Source organism: Mustelus asterias, chromosome 6 (genome assembly GCF_964213995.1).
Source record: "Mustelus asterias chromosome 6, sMusAst1.hap1.1, whole genome shotgun sequence".
NCBI classification, from domain to species: domain Eukaryota; kingdom Metazoa; phylum Chordata; class Chondrichthyes; order Carcharhiniformes; family Triakidae; genus Mustelus; species Mustelus asterias.
In genome coordinates this window covers 135,427,866-135,445,732 of record NC_135806.1, presented here as the reverse complement: position 1 = coordinate 135,445,732, position 17,867 = coordinate 135,427,866, and the positions used below count along the sequence as shown (strand labels likewise).

The window sequence follows — 17,867 nt, the reverse complement described above, 5'->3', positions numbered from 1 at the left end:
CATTTGTTCATGTCTTTCACCTTTTACTTTTAGTATAAGCCATTTGTTCATGGTTCCCTCGCTTGTTTATATCATTCTGATAAAACAGACAGTTGAATATAGATGTTAGTCTTTCTTTCCCGTGGGCTTGTCTATGATTTAAAGAAAGGGAGCAGCGACCAAATGGTAGAGTGCGAGAATGGCCGTTTGAAGGAGGACTCCCACTGGGACAGTTGCACTCAGTCACTTCAAAGGAAAAGCTGCGGGAAGAGCAGGGGACCAGAGGTGACACCTTGACTGCAACGACCAGGAGAATTGTGCTTTATGACCCAAGGATACCAGGTGGTCTCTAACCATGATCCAGAGACTATCAGAAGCTGTTAAAGGAACTATAATTTACGATCAAGGACTGTTAACTGGACTTTGCTTTATGGCTTGTATTGGGAACCCTGATGTATAAATATCCACGCTTCTTGTGTTCAGAGAGAACTTTGGCTTCCGCTTTCAAGGGGTCAAGTTCTCCCATAAGCTTATGAGAATAAAGCATGACTGTATTTTGACTTATACCAGCCTATAGAGGTATATTTTCCGACTTCAGGACAAAAATTCATCCAGACTCGAAACGTTGGCTCTATTCTCGCTCCACAGGTGCAGTCAGGCCTGCTGAGATTTTCCAGCATTTTCTGTTTTGTTTCAGATTCAAGCGTCCACAGTATTTTGTTCTTTTATTAGGGGGTGGGGATTTCTGGCCGTGCTCGCCTCGAAACCAGAAAATCCCGCTGAGGTCAACAGACCTTTCCATGGTCCACCCCTCACCCGCTCCGATTCCCGTGGTGGGCTGTGGGGGGGGGGGGGGGGGGAGGGGGGTAAATTCCAGCTAACATCTTTTACAGCTACAGAATGTCCCGAAGTTTTTTTTTATAGCCAATGAGTGTTGGAAAGGGTGCAGAGGAGATTTACCAGGATGTTGCCTGGTATGGTGGGAAAATCGTATGAGGAAAGGCTGAGGGGCTTGAGGTTGTTTTCGTTAGAGAGAAGAAGGTTAAGAGGTGACTTAATAGAGGCATACAAGATGACCAGAGGATTAGATAGGGTGGATAGTGAGAGCCTTTTTCCTCGGATCGTGTTGGCTAGCACGAGGGGACATAGCTTTAAATTGAGGGGTGAGAGATATAGGACAGATGTTAGAGGTAGGTTCTTTACTCAGAGAGTAGTAAGGGCGTGGAATGCCCTGCCTGCAGCAGTAGTGGACTCATCAACATTGAGAGCGTTCAAGTGGTTATTGGATAAACATATGGATGATATTGGAATAGTGTAGATTAGAGGGGCTTTAGATTGGTACCACTGGTCAGCGCAACATCGAGGGCCGAAGGGCCTGTACTGTGCTGTAATGTTCTATGTTCTATGAAGTACTTTTAAAATATATTTACTTTTGTAATACAGGAAATACTGTTGTAATATGGCTTTCAAGGATAACAGCATGACATCACTGGAAGGGAAGTATATCATATGATCCAGTCTTAGTTTCACCTTTTTTTTAATGAGCAGAGCATACACACACAGCTCTGTTGCTGATGTCTTCAAGCTTTCTACCGATATATATATTTCTCCTCTCATGTGCCTAGTCTTAATAAGTGAACCCACAATGTGCCTACATTGCGGCACAGTGGTACAGTGGTTAGCACTGCCACCTCACAGCACCAGGGACCTGGGTTCAATTCCCGGCCTCATGTCACTGTCTGTGTGGAGTCTGCACATTCTTCCCGTGTCTGCGTGGGTTTCCTCCGGGAGCTCCGGTTTCCTCCCACAGTCCAAAGATGTGCGGGTTAGGTGGATTGGCCAAGCTAAATTGCCCCTTAGTGTCAGGGGGACGAGCTAGGGTAAATGCCTGGAGTTATGGGGATAGGGCCTGGGTGGGATTGTGGTCGGTGCAGACTTGAATGGCCTCCTTTAACACTGCAGGGATTCTCTGATTCTACCCAATCCCTTTCAAGTGATGGATATCTTTATGGCATAATGCAACTAAGGTGACAGCCAACTGGGCACAGCAAGCTCCTACAAGCAGCAGTGAGATAATGACTAGATCATCTGTTTCAGTGATGCTGCTTGAAGATTAAATATTGACCAAGAATACTGAAGAGTACTCTCCAGCTCCTCAATGAGTTGTGGGTGGGATTTTCCACGTTCATGCAAGAGAGCAGGCGAGGCCTTAGTTTAAGGCCTCATCCAAAGGAAAGAACACAGTGTCAATATCCAGCACTTCCATGCAGAATGATTAAGCTGCATCAGCCCAGTACCTGCCTGAGAGAAGCAGTTCTCCAGCCATGGCACTAACCCAATACTTTTCCATCACTCATGGGCCACACAGGTATAAATTTCATGAGGCCTCCCTTCCTTACCAACTATTCCAGCTGCAATATCGAAGACAGGCCTAATTCTGAGCATGCCACAGTCCAGAAAAAGACTACAGGAGCAGTGGAGGAGGCCTGAGCAAGATTGATACAGATCATAGAATCAGAGAATCATAAAATCCTTACAGTGCTGAAGGAGGCCACTTGGCCCATCGAGCCAACAACAATCCCAGCCAGACCCTATCCCCGTAACCGCACGTATTTACCCTGCTAATGCTCCTGACATTAAGGAGCAATTTAGTGGTCCAATCAACCTAACCCGCACATCTTTGGATTGTAGGAGGAAACTCACGCAGACACAGGGAGAATGTACAGATTGCACACTGACAGTGACCCAAGGCCAGAATTGAACCCAGGTCCCATGCGTTGTGAGGCAGCAGTGCTAACCATTGTGTCACCGTGCCACAAAAGGCAGCAGGACAGGTAGATCAGTACCCCACAAGGCTGTGTTCTCAGCTCCTACTATACTCCTTATACACTTATGACTGTGTGGCCAAATTCCCCATCAACTTGATTTTCAAGATTGCTGATGTCACCATCGTAGTGGGTCAGATCTCAAACAATGACGAGACAGAGTACAGGAATGAGATAATCTAGTGAACTGGTGCGGCAACAATAATCTGTCCCTCAATGTCAATAAAACGAAGGAGATTGCCATCGACTTCAGGAAGTGCAGTGGAGAACATCAACGGGTGCAAGGTAGAAAGGGTCGAGAGCTTCAGGTTTTTAGGTGTCCTGTTCACCAACAACCTGTCCCGGTCCCTCCATGCCAAGGCTATAGTTAAGAAAGCCCACCAACGTCTCTACTTTCTCAGAAGACTAAGGAAATTTGGCATGTCAGCTACAACTCTCACCAACTTTTACAGATGCACCATAGAAAGCAATCTTTCTGGTTGTATCACAGCTTGGTATGGCTCCTGCTCTGCCCAAGACTGCAAGGAACTACAAAAGGTCGTGAATGTAGCCCAATCCATCATGCAAACTAGCCTCCCATCCGTTGACTCTGTCAACACTTCCCGCTGCCTTGGTAAAGCAGCCAGCATAATTAAGGACCCCACGCACCCCGGACATTCTCTCTTCCACCTTCTTCCATTGGGAAAAAGTCTGAGGCCACATACCAAGCGACTCAAGAACAGCTTCTTCCCTGCTGCTGTCAGACTTTTGAATGGACTTACCCTGCATTAAGCTGATCTTTCTCTACACCCTAGCTATGACTGTAACACTACATTCTGTACTCTCTCATTTCCTTCTCTATGTATGGTATGCTTTGTCTGTATAGCGTGCAAGAAACAATACTTTTCACTGTATATTGATACATGTGACAATAATAAATCAAATGAAATCAAGAAGCTGTCCAAAACGCGAGCATACTGTGTGCAGTTCTGGTTGCCACATTATAGGAAGGATGTGATTGCATGGAGAGAGTGCAGAGTAGGTTCACCAGGGCTGGGGTCAAACATTTCAGCTATGCGTATAGGCTGGTTAGACTAGGATTCTTTTCTTTCGAGCAGAGAAGGCTGAGGGAGGACCTGATAGAGTGCACAAAATTACGAGGGACATAGACAGGATAGTTACAAGATATTGCTAGGATACCAGATCAAAAACCCCAAGGTATAATATGACGTCAGACTAGACGCCAGCAACCTGTTATTTTGGCATTAATATGAGGACAAGATGTTTCACTCCAGGGGTGATTCTACTGACAAACTGGGAAGCTTTTATCAAAAAATAAATTTAATTTTAACAACACTGTTTAACAATAACACATGAATTAGCTTATCTTTGAACAACTGAACAACACTCAAACATGATAAAACACAATTTTTAACTGCTAACTATCACTATGAGTTCTAATCAAACAAATATTTGTCTTATAGACTTAAACCCCTCTTTAAAATTATAAAGCAAAACACAGGCATACTTGCTTTAACTTAGGTTGTCAGACTTGCAGCTTTCATAACACCTCCAGAGAGAGAAACACAGAAAGACAATGCTTTCTTCTGGCAGCCTAGGCAGCAACTGCTTGTATTTTTAAAATGAAAATGAAACTGTTTTGTTCCTGCAAGCTGAACTCCCCTATTAACCACATGATTCTGTCTCTGTCAATCAACCCATTCAAAAAACTCACATGACTCTGCATACCTAGTCTAAAATCAATGATTGGCCTATATTCTTAGCATCTGATGCATGTTCAGCAGACTCTCGTAACAAAAGTCGGAAGTGCAAAGGAACATGGGAGTCCAAGTTCAGGATTATCTTCAGGTTCAGTCGGCAGTTAGGAAGGTTAGCATTCATGTTGAGAGGACTAGAATACAAAAGCAGGGATGTTCTGCTGAGGCTTTATAAGGCTCTGGTCAGACCCCATTTGGAGTATTGTGAGCAGTTTTGGACCCGTATCTAAGGAAGGATTGCCGGTCTTGGAAAGGGTCCAGAGGAGGTTCACAAGAATGATCCCGGGAATGAAAAGGTTGCTTTATAAGGAACGTTTGAGGACTCTGGGTCTGTACTTGATGGAGTTTAGAAGGATGAGGGGGGATCTTATTGAAACTTACAGAACACTGAAAGGCCTGAATAGAGTGGACGTGGAGAAGATGTTTCCATTGGTAGGAGGGACTAGGATCCAAGGGCACAGCCTCAGAGTAAAGGAACAACATTTTAGAACCGAGATGAGGAGGAATTTTGTTCAGCCAGAGGGTGGTGAATCTGTGGCACTCATTGCCACAGAAGGCTGTGGAGGCCAGGTCATTGAGTGTATTTAAGACAGAGATAGATAGGCTCTGGATTGATAAGGGGATCAAAGGTTACGGGGAAAAGGTGGGAGAATGGGGTTGAGAAATGTATCAGCCATGATTGAATGGCGGAGCAGACTTGATGGGCCGAATGGTCTCATTCTGTCCCTACATCTTATGGTCCGATGGTAACAAAACACTTCCTCTTAAAACAACCCCACATTAAAGACAGAATGTAGCAAAATAGCACACAGTATTATCACAACATGCAGTGCAAAATTATACTTGTGTGTTTTTAAATAGGTTTGTCATATCGCTGCATTGTGATGTTAGTGTACCTTTAAGAGTTTTTTTTCATTCATGCTCACAGCCTTAGGTGATGTCATTGTTGGAAGGAGAAATAATCTGGGTGGGTCAGATGACAGGAGTATCATTTTCAGTTTCAGTTTGGGAGTTGGAGTGTTAGAAGCATCAAGTCTCTCTCTCTCTTTTTTTTTTGGAAATTCCGTTGGTTATCTAAAAGCAATGGTCTTGCCTTCCTGCAGTAAAGATTCTGGGGTTGGAGTCTCTCCCTGGGGTTCTGAGAAGCTGTTTTGAATTCAAACTGTTCAGAGTGAATCCAGTGAACTGCAAACTTCAACCAAAGGTCTCAATTTCCAGTATCACGTGAGCAGTGGACTTTGCTGTATTGAATTTGTTTAATGGCTTTTGTCTAGAGGAAGCTTGGTTTTAATTGAAATGTTTTAGATATATTTGTTAATGATTATACATTATAGTGTTTGCTTTGTTTCTTGTTTATAATTGATCAGAATTCTTACTAATTTTCTTACTATACATGTTAACTATATTCTTAAATAAATTTTGCTTGGTAAAAGCTCCCTCGTGGTCACTTGAATCATACCTGAAGTGGAACATCTCATGCTTATCCGAGCCAAATTCAAAATGCAAAGCTTATGATCCAGGTGGGCTCCAAACAACATTTTGGGGTTTCTGACTGAACCATAACAGCATATGATGACAGCACTGGTCCCATCTCCCCCAGTAATGGTTCACAGGTACTCACGCAAAAAATAAAGCAGGTAACAAATCCATCTTCTGGAGCGTTTCAACGAGAAGAGGGAAGTTGCTCTCCTTGTTTTTCCCAAATGTCCCTTCAGTTGGTGGGTTCAGCAAAAGCATCACGGCCTCAACCTGAGGAAAATCAACTCCAACGTTACATCACTAATGGTAACATGGCTGCCCCAACCAGCAATTCTAAAAGGCCAGGCCTTGGCCCCACTGGAGAATTGGAGACCCGAAGAACCAAGATCCATCAACCTTCCTCTATTCCGGCAGTCACGTGACACTGTAGCGTTGGCAACATTGGTCACCGTCTCAGAGGTCTCATCACACAGAATTATAGAATAATTAGAGTAGAGAATGAGACCATTCGGCCCATCGTGTCAGTGTGTGCAATCTGCGAGAGCAATTCAGCTAGTCCCATTTCGCAGTACCTTCGCTGTAACTAACCCTTTATTTTTGTTTCTCTTCAGGTCATTAGCCAATTCCCTCTTGAAGGCTTTGAATGAATCTGCCTCCATTTCAATCTCTGGCATTGCATTCCCAATCCTAACCACTCCATGTGTCACAATGGTTTCCTCATGTCGCCATTTGTTCTTTTGCCAATCACTTTAAATCTATCTCCAGTTCTTGACGCTTCTTTTTTGTCTTCCTATCTACCATGTGCTCACAATTTTGAATACCTCCATCAAATCTCCACCCTCTAACCACAGTTTCTCAATGCAGTACTCAGGGTGTGCCGCATTGTCAGACATGCATCTCACCAGTGAGACATTGAAGAAGGACAGTGAAGAAAGTTATCTCCGATTGCAACGGGATCTTGATCAATTGGGCCAGTGGGCTGACAAATGGCAGATGGAGTTTAATTTAGATAAATGCGAGGTGATGCATTTTGGTCGATCGAACCAAGGCAGGACTGACTCAGTTAATGGTAGGGCGTTGGGAAGAGTTGCAGAACAAAGAGATCTAGGGATACAGGTTCATAGCTCCTTGAAAGTGGAGTCACAGGTGGACAGAGTGGTGAAGAAGACAAACAGCATGCTTGGTTTCATTGGTCAGAACATTGAATATAGGAGTTGGGACGTCTTGTTGAAGTTGTACAAAACATTGGTAAGGCCACACTTGGAATACTGTGTACAGTTCTGGTCACCCTATTATAGAAAGGATATTATTAAACTAGAAAGAGTGCAGAAAAGATTTACTAGGATGCTACCAGGACTTGATGGCTTGAGTTATAAGGAGAGGCTGGATAGACTGGGACTTTTTTCTCTGGAGCATAGAAGGCTGAGGGTGATCTTATAGAGGTCTATAAAATAATGAGGGGCATAGATCAGCTAGATAGTCAATATCTTTTCCCAAATGTAGAAGAGTCAAAAACTAGAGGGCATAGGTTTAAGGTGAGAGGGGAGAGATACAAAAGGGGGCAGTTTTTTTACACAGAAGGTGGTGAGTATCTGGAACGAGCTGCCAGGGGTAGAAGTAGAGGTGGGTACAATTTTGTCTTTTAAAAAGCATTTAGCAGTTACATGGGTAAGATGGGTATAGAAGGACATGGGCCAAATGCGGGCAATTGGGATTAGCTTAGGGGTTTAAAAAAAAGGGCGGCTTGGACAAGTTGGGCCGAAGGGCCTGTTTCCGTGCTGTAAACCTCTATGACTCTATGACATTAAATCAAGGCCTTGACTCCTCCTATCTTCCATCCCTATGATCCCAGATAGTCCTACAAGCTAATGGCCTTATGGACAGAGTGGTCCTGGATCAATAGATATCAGAGAGCTTATGAGTGCCTTTGGCTAAAGATTACTTATTAGTGTCACAAGTGGACTTGCATTAACACTGCAATGAAGTTACAGTGAAATTCCCCCCAGTAGCCACACTCCGGCACCATGAAGTTGAAACCCACGATAAGCCATGATCGTTCCGGAAGGCGGAGCAGTCTCGAGGGGCTGAATGGTCTATTCCTGCTCCTGTTTCTGCTGTGCATGCGTTCTCGTGAATTGATAAGAATGCTGGTAGGCGTTGAATGAAGAGGGGTGGGTGGAGAGTTATGTGGAGCTCAAACCTGAACCCATTGTGCTGTATGTCTCTGTAACCCGAGCGGCACGGTAGCACAGTGGTTAGCACTGCTGCTTCACAGCTCCAGGGACCTGGGTTCGATTCCCGGCTCGGGTCACTGTCTGTGTGGAGTCTGCACATTCTCCTCGTGTCTGTGTGGGTTTCCTCCGGGTGCTCCGGTTTCCTCCCACAGTCCAAAGATGTGCGGGTTAGGTTGATTGGCCATGCTAAAATTGCCCCTTAGTGTCCTGAGATGTGTAGGTTAGAGGGATTAGCGGGTAAAATACGTAGGGATATGGGGGTAGGGCCTGGGTGGGATTGTGGTCGGTGCAGACTCGATGGGGCGAATGGCCTCTTCCTACACTGTAGGGTTTCTATGATTCTATGAACCCGGTGGACTTCACAGTGAGGGCACACCCACCTTGTTCTTCCACCCTGCTTTAACCCAGTCGACCAATTCTTTCTTCAGTTCAGCTTCATACTCTCTCACATCCCGCTTCCTGATGACGACTTTGTTTTTGAAGCATTTGTACTCCTCAGGCTCCAGTTCCTGCAGAAAAACCAGATGGTAAGCGATAGTTTTAAAGTTTAAAGTTTATTTATTAGTCACAAGTAAGGCTCACATTAACACTGCGATGAAGTTACTGTGAAATTCTCCTAGTCGCCACACTCCGGTGCCTGTTCAGGTCAATGCACCCTAACCAGCACGTCTTTCAGACTGTGGGAGGAAACCAGAGCACCCAGAGGGAACCCACGCAGACACGGGGAGAACGTGCAGACTCCGCACAGAGTGACCCAAGCCGGGAATCGAACCCTGGTCCCTGGCGCTGAGAGGCAGCAGCGCTAATCACTGTGCCACCCTGCTGCCCCTCACTTAATCATTTAAGATGCTTTGAAGAAATTAAGGACATCCGGGACAAAGTCGCCAGACACTGCCTCCCCAGTCAGAACTTAGAAGTCAACTTTAAACTTAAAGTCTGTCTCTGAGAAGCAAGGGTCTTTTTAATCAATTCATTCTTGGGCTGTGGGTGTTGCTGACTAGGCCAGCGATGTCACATAATGGTGGGATGGCCTTTAATGAACTTCTTTTTGTACAAGTAAAATTAATCTGTCATGTAATATGCAAACCATGGATGGGATTTTCTGGCCGCACTTGCCCCAAGGGCGGAAAATCTCACCCGAGGTCAACGAACTTTTACATGGTCCGGATCCTGCCCACTACGATTCCCGTGACCAGGCAGGGTGGGAAAATTCCACCCTATATCTGTGCAGCAACTAAGAGAAAGGAAAGGACATTGTGTCTTTGCAACTGATATAATTAGTAGTCAGAGTGCTGTGAGCCAAGAAGCAATTTAGACACACAGTTGAGGTGTTGAAGAAGCAGCAGCAAGAGAGAGAGAGGGGCAGCTGTCGCCATGAACCAGTTCAGCCAGAGATTAGGGGCTGAAGGCAGCAGAAGAGCAGGGTCGAGGGGCAGCCACTCTCAGGAAACAGAGATCAAATGCTGACGGCAAAAGCCAGTTTGCGCAAAAGATCTTTTTCTTCACTGATACGAAGATCATTCCCAAGTTCTGATCACGAAAGCTGTATGGTGTGGTAATCACTGGCTATGTTTGACCAATCGATTTATGGCAATTGTTTGGGAAACAGGGGTCTCAGCAGGGTCTAGGATTCGGGGGGAAATGGATACTTCTGGGTTTTCCAGTTTTGAGGGACTAAGTGTTAATCTGCCGAAATATAAGGTTGTTCTTTGTGGCGTTTTGTTATCTTTCTTCTACTGTAATTAATACTCCTTAATTGTTGTTTGACAAAAGAGAGGTCTGAGTTGCCACCATTTCCATAAACTAATAGTCTCACTAAATCCAAAAGAAATTATCCCACGGGAAACGAGTGTTTCCGGTTGGAACGCTCTCGCAGATAACATCAGCGGGGTTTCGTAACAGCACTTATTGCCCCACCCTTAATTGCCCCTTGCGAAGGTTGGTGATGAGCTGCCTTCTTGAACCGCTGCAGTCCCTGTGCTGCCCACAATGCTGTGAGGGAGGGAACTGCAGGATTTTGACCCAGACATTTTAACGCAGTAAAGTTTGTTCAGCTTGGTCAGAGGAAGAGACTGAAACCCTTATAGAATTAGAATTAATGTTTAAAAATCGCTCAGATATCCTTTGTAAAACTGCTGAGTTTTAAAATCCAAAACAAACAAGAAAATCTCTGATAACAGACAGACGGTGGGATATATTAAATTGAAGCAAGAAAGAGAGAATTTAAACAATCCAGTAGAAATATTAAATGAATCAGGTTCTGATTCTACTATTAGAGAATCCCTATAGTGCAGAAGGAGGCCATTCGGCCCATCGAGTCTGCACCGACCACAATCCCACCCAGGCCCTATTCCCATAACCCCACACATTTACACTGCTAATCCCCCTGACACTAGGGTCAAGTTAACATGGCCAATAAACCAAACCCGCACATCTTTGGACTGTGGGAGGAATTCGGAGCATTCGGAGGAAACCCACGCAGAGAGAATGTGCAAACTCCACACAGGAAGTGACACGAGCCAAGAATTGACCCTGGATCCCTGGTGCTGTGAAGCAGTAGTGCTAACTACTGTGCCACTGTGCCTTCCGCTTTTGGCGATAAGATAGACTAAACATTAAATCTTGAAGATAATGATGACTTCCTAGGATTAGATGAAAATATAGACAGGAGCGAAATAAGAAATACAATAATGAAGGAAAATAGAGAGGAAAATAGCTGCAGTAAAATCAATTTCAATGCAGTTGTAGATTCGATTTTAGAATCAATTTGACAGGATAAAAGGGGAACTTTAATGCCAACCTCAGCTCCTGGACTATGAAAAGAGCAAAGGACTTGGATACGTGCATCTCGTTACGAAAGCCTCGGACCTCTTAGGGCTGAGTTGAGGAAGAGCTTCTTCACCCAAAGGGTTGTGAATCTGTGGAATTCCCTGCCCAGTGAAGCAGTTGAGGCTACCTCATTGAATGTTTTTAAGGCAAGGATAGATAAATATTTGAACAGTAAAGGAATTAAGGGTTATGGTGAGCGGGCGGGTAAGTGGAACTGAGTCCACAAAAAGATCAGCCATGATCTTATTGAATGGCGGAGCAGGCTCGAGCGGCCAGATGGCCTACTCCTGCTCCTAGTTCTTATGTTCTTATGTTCTCCCAAAGGGCATTTACAGTCACTGACTTACTATTGAAATCTAGTCACTGCTGTTAATATATGAAACGTGGGGGAGCCAGGAACCTTTCAGCACACAGCAAGCCCCCACAGACAACAATGTGACCATTGTGATTTTGAGCGAGGGATGAATGTTGGCCAGGACACCCGGGAGAACACTTCTCTGAATGATGTGGAGTTGCCAGCGTTGGTTTTGGGTGGGCACAGTAAGAAGTCTCGCAACACCAGGTTAAAGTCCAACAGGTTTATTTGGTAGCACGAGCTTTCGGAGCGCTGCTCCTTCATCAGGTGAGGGCACTCAGCTGATGAAGGAGCGGCGCTCCGAAAGCTCAAAGAACAAAGAACAATACAGCACAGGAACAGGCCCTTCGGCCCTCCAAGCCCGTGCCGCTCCCTGGTCCAAACTAGACCATTCTTTTGTATCCCTCCATTCCCACTCCGTTCATATGGCTATCTAGATAAGTCTTAAGCGTTCCCAGTGTGTCCGCCTCCACCACCTTGCCTGGCACCACATTCCAGGCCCCCACCACCCTCTGTGCAAAATATGTCCTTCTGATATCTGTGTTAAACCTCCCCCCCTTCACCTTGAACCTATGACCCCTCGTGAACGTCACCACCGACCTGGGGAAAAGCTTCCCACCGTTCACCCTATCTATGCCTTTCATAATTTTATACACCTCTATTAAGTCTCCCATCATCCTCCGTCTTTCCAGGGAGAACAACCCCAGTTTACCCAATCTCTCCTCATAACTAAGCCCCTCCATACCAGGTAACATCCTGGTAAACCTCCTCTGTACTCTCTCCAAAGCCTCCACGTCCTTCCGGTAGTGTGGCTACCAGAACTGGACGCAGTATTCCAAATGCGGCCGAACCAACGTTCTATACATCTGCAACATCAGACCCCAACTTTTATATTCTATGCCCCGTCCTATAAAGGCAAGCATGCCATATGCCTTCTTCACCACCTTCTCCACCTGTGACGTCACCTTCAAGGATCTGTGGACTTGCACACCCAGGTCCCTCTGCGTATCTACACCCTTCATGGTTCTGCCATTTATCGTATAGCTCCTCCCTACATTATTTCTACCAAAATGCATCACTTCGCATTTATCAGGATTGAACTCCATCTGCCATTTCTTTGCCCAAATGCTCGTGCTGCCGAATAAACCTGTTGGACTTTAACCTGGTGTTGTGAGACTACTACTTACTGTACCTTCTCCAAATGGGCGCTCCGCATCCATCCGACGGACCGGTTAAGGCCTCGGTTTAACGTCTCATCGGAAAGAGGGAACGATTGGTAAAAGCAAACTGACCTCCTTCAATGTGATAGGCTTTATGTTTTGGACATTTCTGCCGCATTGCATGTTTTTCTATACCTGTGCCCTGGACCACTTGGGGAACGCCCGCACCATCGCGTCGTACAGTCTGAGGCATTCAGGTGGAGAAAGAGCAAGATCCGACGGGATCCCGTAATTCTTAATCTAAAAGACAGAGGTGCAATTTGGTTCAGAGTCGGACACGGCGGAATAAATAAAATCCTTCAGTAATGTCACAGATCTTCATTGAGTGGAGAATTGCAAAATTCGCAAATCCGTCACTGACACCGATGCCTAGAATGATCACATTTCAGTTTATTTGTTTAAGCAATCCAATGTTTATATCGGAGGGGGGAATCTGCAGAAGGGTAAATCCTCTGATCATTCTGAATCCATAGATTCCCACAGTGCAGAAGGAGGTCATTCAGCCCACTGTCTGGACTGACAACAATCCCACCCGACCCCCGTAACCCCACCTATTTACCCTGCCTAGTCCCCCTGGCAGTAAGGGTCAATTTAGCATGGCCAATCCACCTAACCTGCACATCTTTGGAAGGAAACCGGAGCACCCAGAGGAAACCCACGCAGACACGGGGAAAACGCGCAAACTCCACACAGATTCCCAAAACTCCCCCTCGATAGCTCAGCTGGTAGAGTGGAGGAGGACTGCAGATGATGAAAGCTGACATCCTCAGGTCGCTGGTTCAATTCCGGCTCGAAGGAGGCCCAGTCTCCATTTTGGGGTGGCATGGCGGCACAGTGGTTAGCACTGCTGCCTCACAGCGCCAGGGACCCGGGTTCGATTCTGACCTCGGGTGACTGTCTGTGCGGAGTCTGCACGTTCTCCCCGTGTCTCCGTGGGTTTCTTCCAGGCGCTCCGGTTTCCTCCCACACTTCAAGGTTGTGCAGGTTAGGTGGATTTGTCATGCTAAATTGCCCCTTAGTGTCAGGAGGATTAGCAGGGTAAATACGTGGGGTTATGGGGGATAGGAACTGGGTGGGGTTGTTGTCGGTGCAGACTCGATGGGCCAAATGGCCTCCTTCTGCGCTGTAGGGATTCTGTGATTCTATAATTCCATTAACACGACAGCTAATTGAGAACTTACATGGTTCACAGTTAAGGCGGCACAGGGATGGTAAGGGACAAACTTGTATTCATTATTTTCAAAGTCACACACATATTTTTCAAGGTCATTGTATCGTTCCCCGTAGGTCACTGCAACAAGAAGAATAGATAAAGACATAATGGCATGATGTATGTGTCACCACAACTTAGCACAATAATACCTCGATTTGGGCAAAACTGCAGTGTGTGTGATTAATATCGGAATGAAATGATAAGTCAAATCAAAATCATTGCGTCTGGCGACACGACTCGATTGAATCAAAAGGTGAAAACCCACTCCAGAACATGAAGATCTCATTCAGGCTGTTTCAATTATATAGAGCGGACGGCACTCAGATAGGAGTCAATCTCCAAAGCTGCACACAAACCTTCTCCAACTCTCACTCATCCAGGTAGGAATTCTCTGGTCTCACGTGCCTCCCTCCCCACCCCCGCCTCTGCTGCCAGCGGTAATGGGAAGTTTGGCGCCCAGCCAAATCCTTTCACTGCAGTGGGACTGGAAAATCCCAACCATGGGGGAGGTGGGAGAATCCGGCCCCTAATCCTTCACGTTCTCTCTCACTCATTTACTTATCCCTTCCCCTTAACCATAAGAACTGGAGGAAACCACTTGACTCCTCTGAGTCTGCTCAGTGAGGTCAGGTCTGTCATAAGAACATAAGAACTAGGAGCAGGAGTAGGCCATCTGGCCCCTCGAGCCTGCTCCGCCATTCAATAAGATCATGGCTGATCTTTTCGTGGACCACTTACCCGCCCGCTCACCATAACCCTTAATTCCTTTACTGTTCAAAAATTTATCTTTCCTTGCCTTAAAAACATTCAATGAGGTGGCCTCAACTGCTTCACTGGGCAGGGAATTCCACAGATTTACAACTCTTTGTGTGAAGAAGTTCCTCCTCAACTCAGTCCTAAACCTGCTCTCCCTTATTTTGAGGCCATGCCCCCTAGTTCTAGTTTCACCCGCCAGTGGAAACAACTTCCCTGCTTCTATCTTATCTACTCCCTTCATAATTTTATATATTTCTATAAGATCCCTCCTCATTCATTGAAATTCCAATGAGTATAGTCCTAGTCTACTCAGCCTCTCCTCAAAACTCCAACCCATCTCAACCTTAGAATCAACCTAGTGAATCTCCTCTGCACCCCCTCCAGTGCCAGTATATCTTTCTCAAGCAAGGACACCAAACTGTACACAGTACTCCAGGTGTGGTCTCACCAGCACCTTATACAGCTGCAACATAACCTCCCTGCTTTTAAACTCCATCCCTCTAGCAATGAAGGACAAAATTCCATTTGTCCTCTTAATTACCTGCTGCACCTGCAAACCAACTCCTTGAGATTCCTGCACAAGGACACCCAGGTCACTCTGCACAGCAGCATGCTGCAATTTTTTACCATTTAAATAATAGTCCATTTTGCTGTTATTCCGACCAAAATGGATGACCTCACATTTACCAACATTGTACTCCATCTGCCAGACCCTCGCCCACTCACTTAGACTATCTATATCCCTTTGCAGACTTTCAGCGTCCTCTGCACACTTTGCTCCACCACTCATCTTAGTGTCATCTGCGAACACTTGCTCCCCAACTCCAAATCATCTGTGTAAATCGTAAACAATTGCAGACTCAACACTGATCCCTGAGGCACACAACTTCTCACTGATCGTCAACCAGAAAAACAACCATTTATCCCTCTTCTTTGCTTTCTGTTGGTTAACCAATCCTCTATCCATGCTAATACATTACCCATAACACTGTGCACCTTTATCTTATGCAGCAGCCTTTGGTGCGGCACCTTGTCGAATGCTTTCTGGAAATTCAGATACACCAAAGAACAAAGAACAAAGAAAATTACAGCACAGGAACAGGCCCTTCGGCCCTCCAAGCCTGCACCGACTATGCTGCCCGATTGAACTAAAACCCCCTGCCCTTCCGGGGACATATCCCTCTATTCCTACCCTATTCATGTATTTGTCTAGACGTCCCTTAAAACTCACTATCGTATCTGCTTCCACTACCTCCCCCGGCAGCGAGTTCCAGGCACCCATCATCCTCTGTGTAAAAAACTTGCTTTGTACATCTCCTTTAAACCTTGCCCCTCGCACCTTAAACCTATGCCCGCTAGTAATTGAACCACATCCACAGGTTCCCCATTGTTCACCGCACTCGTAATCTCCTCAAAGAATTCCAGTAAATTAGTTAATCATGACCTTCCCTTCATGAACCCATGCTGTGTCTGCCCAATGGGACAATTTCTATCCAGATGTCTCGCTATTTCTTCCTTGGTGATAGATTCAACCATTTTCCCCACTACAGAAGTTAAGCTAAGCGGCCTATAGTTACCTGCCTTTTGTCTACCTGTGACCTGTGACCTCCCTCCATACAGCTGCTTTTGGGCCATATCCCTCAGCAGGATTGCTTCACAAAAATCGATCAATCTCAGATGTAAAATTTACAATGGATTTAGCAGCAATTTGTGGAAGAGAGTTCCAAATTTCCACCGGAAATTGCCTGATTTGAGTGGCCCACCTCGGAGTCAAAAACCTGGGCCCAAGTCATGACATACTGATTGCCCTCACTCACAGCTGCAAGTTTCTCAATATCTTCACCACATCGATGGGTAGTAAGAATGGAAAGCAGACTGGTGCGTGCTGGAAACTCATTGCGAAATATCGGCGGCACAGTGGCACTGCTGCCTCACAGCGGCAGGGACCCAGGTTCGATTCTCGGCTTTGGATCACTGTCTGTGCAGAGTCTGCACGTTCTCCCCGTGTCTGCGTGGGTTTCCTCCCACAGTCCAAAAGATGTGCTGGTGAGGCACATTGGCTGTGCTAAATTCTCCCTCAGTGTACCTGAACAGGCGCCGGAGTGTGGTGACTGGGGGATTTTCACGTTAACTTCACAGGTGTTAATATAAACCTACTTGTGACACTAATAAATAAACTTATAGTATTGTAACATTTTTTTCGCATGATCCAGTTCTGGGTGTCAGTACCTAGTCTCACTTTAAAGGTCTGGCTGCCTTTGCGAGATTCAGCTTGCTGCCTCTTTTTACTTTTCCGCTTCGTGTTAGTTGGAGAAGCTCCCTCTAAACTGTTCTCCACTCTCTCCCAATAGGTCTTCACGGATTGGAGCCACCTGCCAACAATATAACACAGTTAGATATCATCGTTATAAAGTTAACTGAATCTACAGAATAAACAGTGCAAGGGCAGGCCATTCAGTATGATGGTATTTATGCTCCACATGAATCTTTCTCCATGGGGAGGCATTGGCCTGGTGGTGTTGTCACTAGACTATTAATCCAGAACCTCAGCTAATGTTTTGGGGACCTGGGTTCGAATCCCACCATGGCGGACCAGCCTCCCATCCATTGACTCTGTCTACACTTCCCGCTGCCTCGGCAAAGCAGCCAGCATAATTAAGGACCCCACGCACCCCGGATATTCTCTCTTCCACCTTCTCCCGATGGAAAAAAGATACAAAAGTCTGAGGTCACGCACCAACCGACTCAAGAACAGCTTCTTCCCTGCTACCGTCAGACTTTTAAATGGACCTACCTTGCATTAAGTTGATCTTTCTCTACACCCTAGCTATGACTGTAACACTACATTCTGCACTCTCTCCTTTCCTTCTCTATGAACTGTATGCTTTGTGTGCATAGTGCGCAAGAAACAATATTTTTCGCTGTATACTCATACATGTGACAATAATAAATCAAATCAAATCAACAGATGGTAGAATTAGAATTCAATAAAAGAAGGCTGTGGAGGCCAAGTCACTGAATGTCTTTAAGACAGAGATAGATAGGTTCTTGATTAATAAGGGGATCAGGGGTTATGGGGAAAAGACAGGAGAATGGGGATGAGAAAATTATCAGCCATGATTGAATGGCGGAGCAGACTCGATGGGCCGAGTGGTCTAATTCTGGTCTTATGGCCTTAATTAAGGATCTACTATAATCATAGAATCCTTACAGTGCAGAA

General features: G+C 45.6%; 1 protein-coding gene across 1 annotated transcript in view; it reads right to left on the bottom strand.

Annotated features, from left to right (window-relative positions):
- The window catches only part of LOC144495159 (putative ATP-dependent RNA helicase DDX60), a 150,239-nt gene that overhangs the window by 66,038 nt on the left and 66,334 nt on the right, over positions 1-17,867 (bottom strand). The window contains exons 20-24 of the mRNA XM_078215140.1: positions 16,877-17,019; positions 13,860-13,969; positions 12,814-12,918; positions 8,655-8,783; positions 6,183-6,310 (exon numbers count right to left, since the gene is read on the bottom strand). Coding sequence (XP_078071266.1) covers positions 6,183-6,310; positions 8,655-8,783; positions 12,814-12,918; positions 13,860-13,969; positions 16,877-17,019 — 615 coding nt within the window. The remainder of the gene's footprint in view (positions 1-6,182; positions 6,311-8,654; positions 8,784-12,813; positions 12,919-13,859; positions 13,970-16,876; positions 17,020-17,867) is intronic.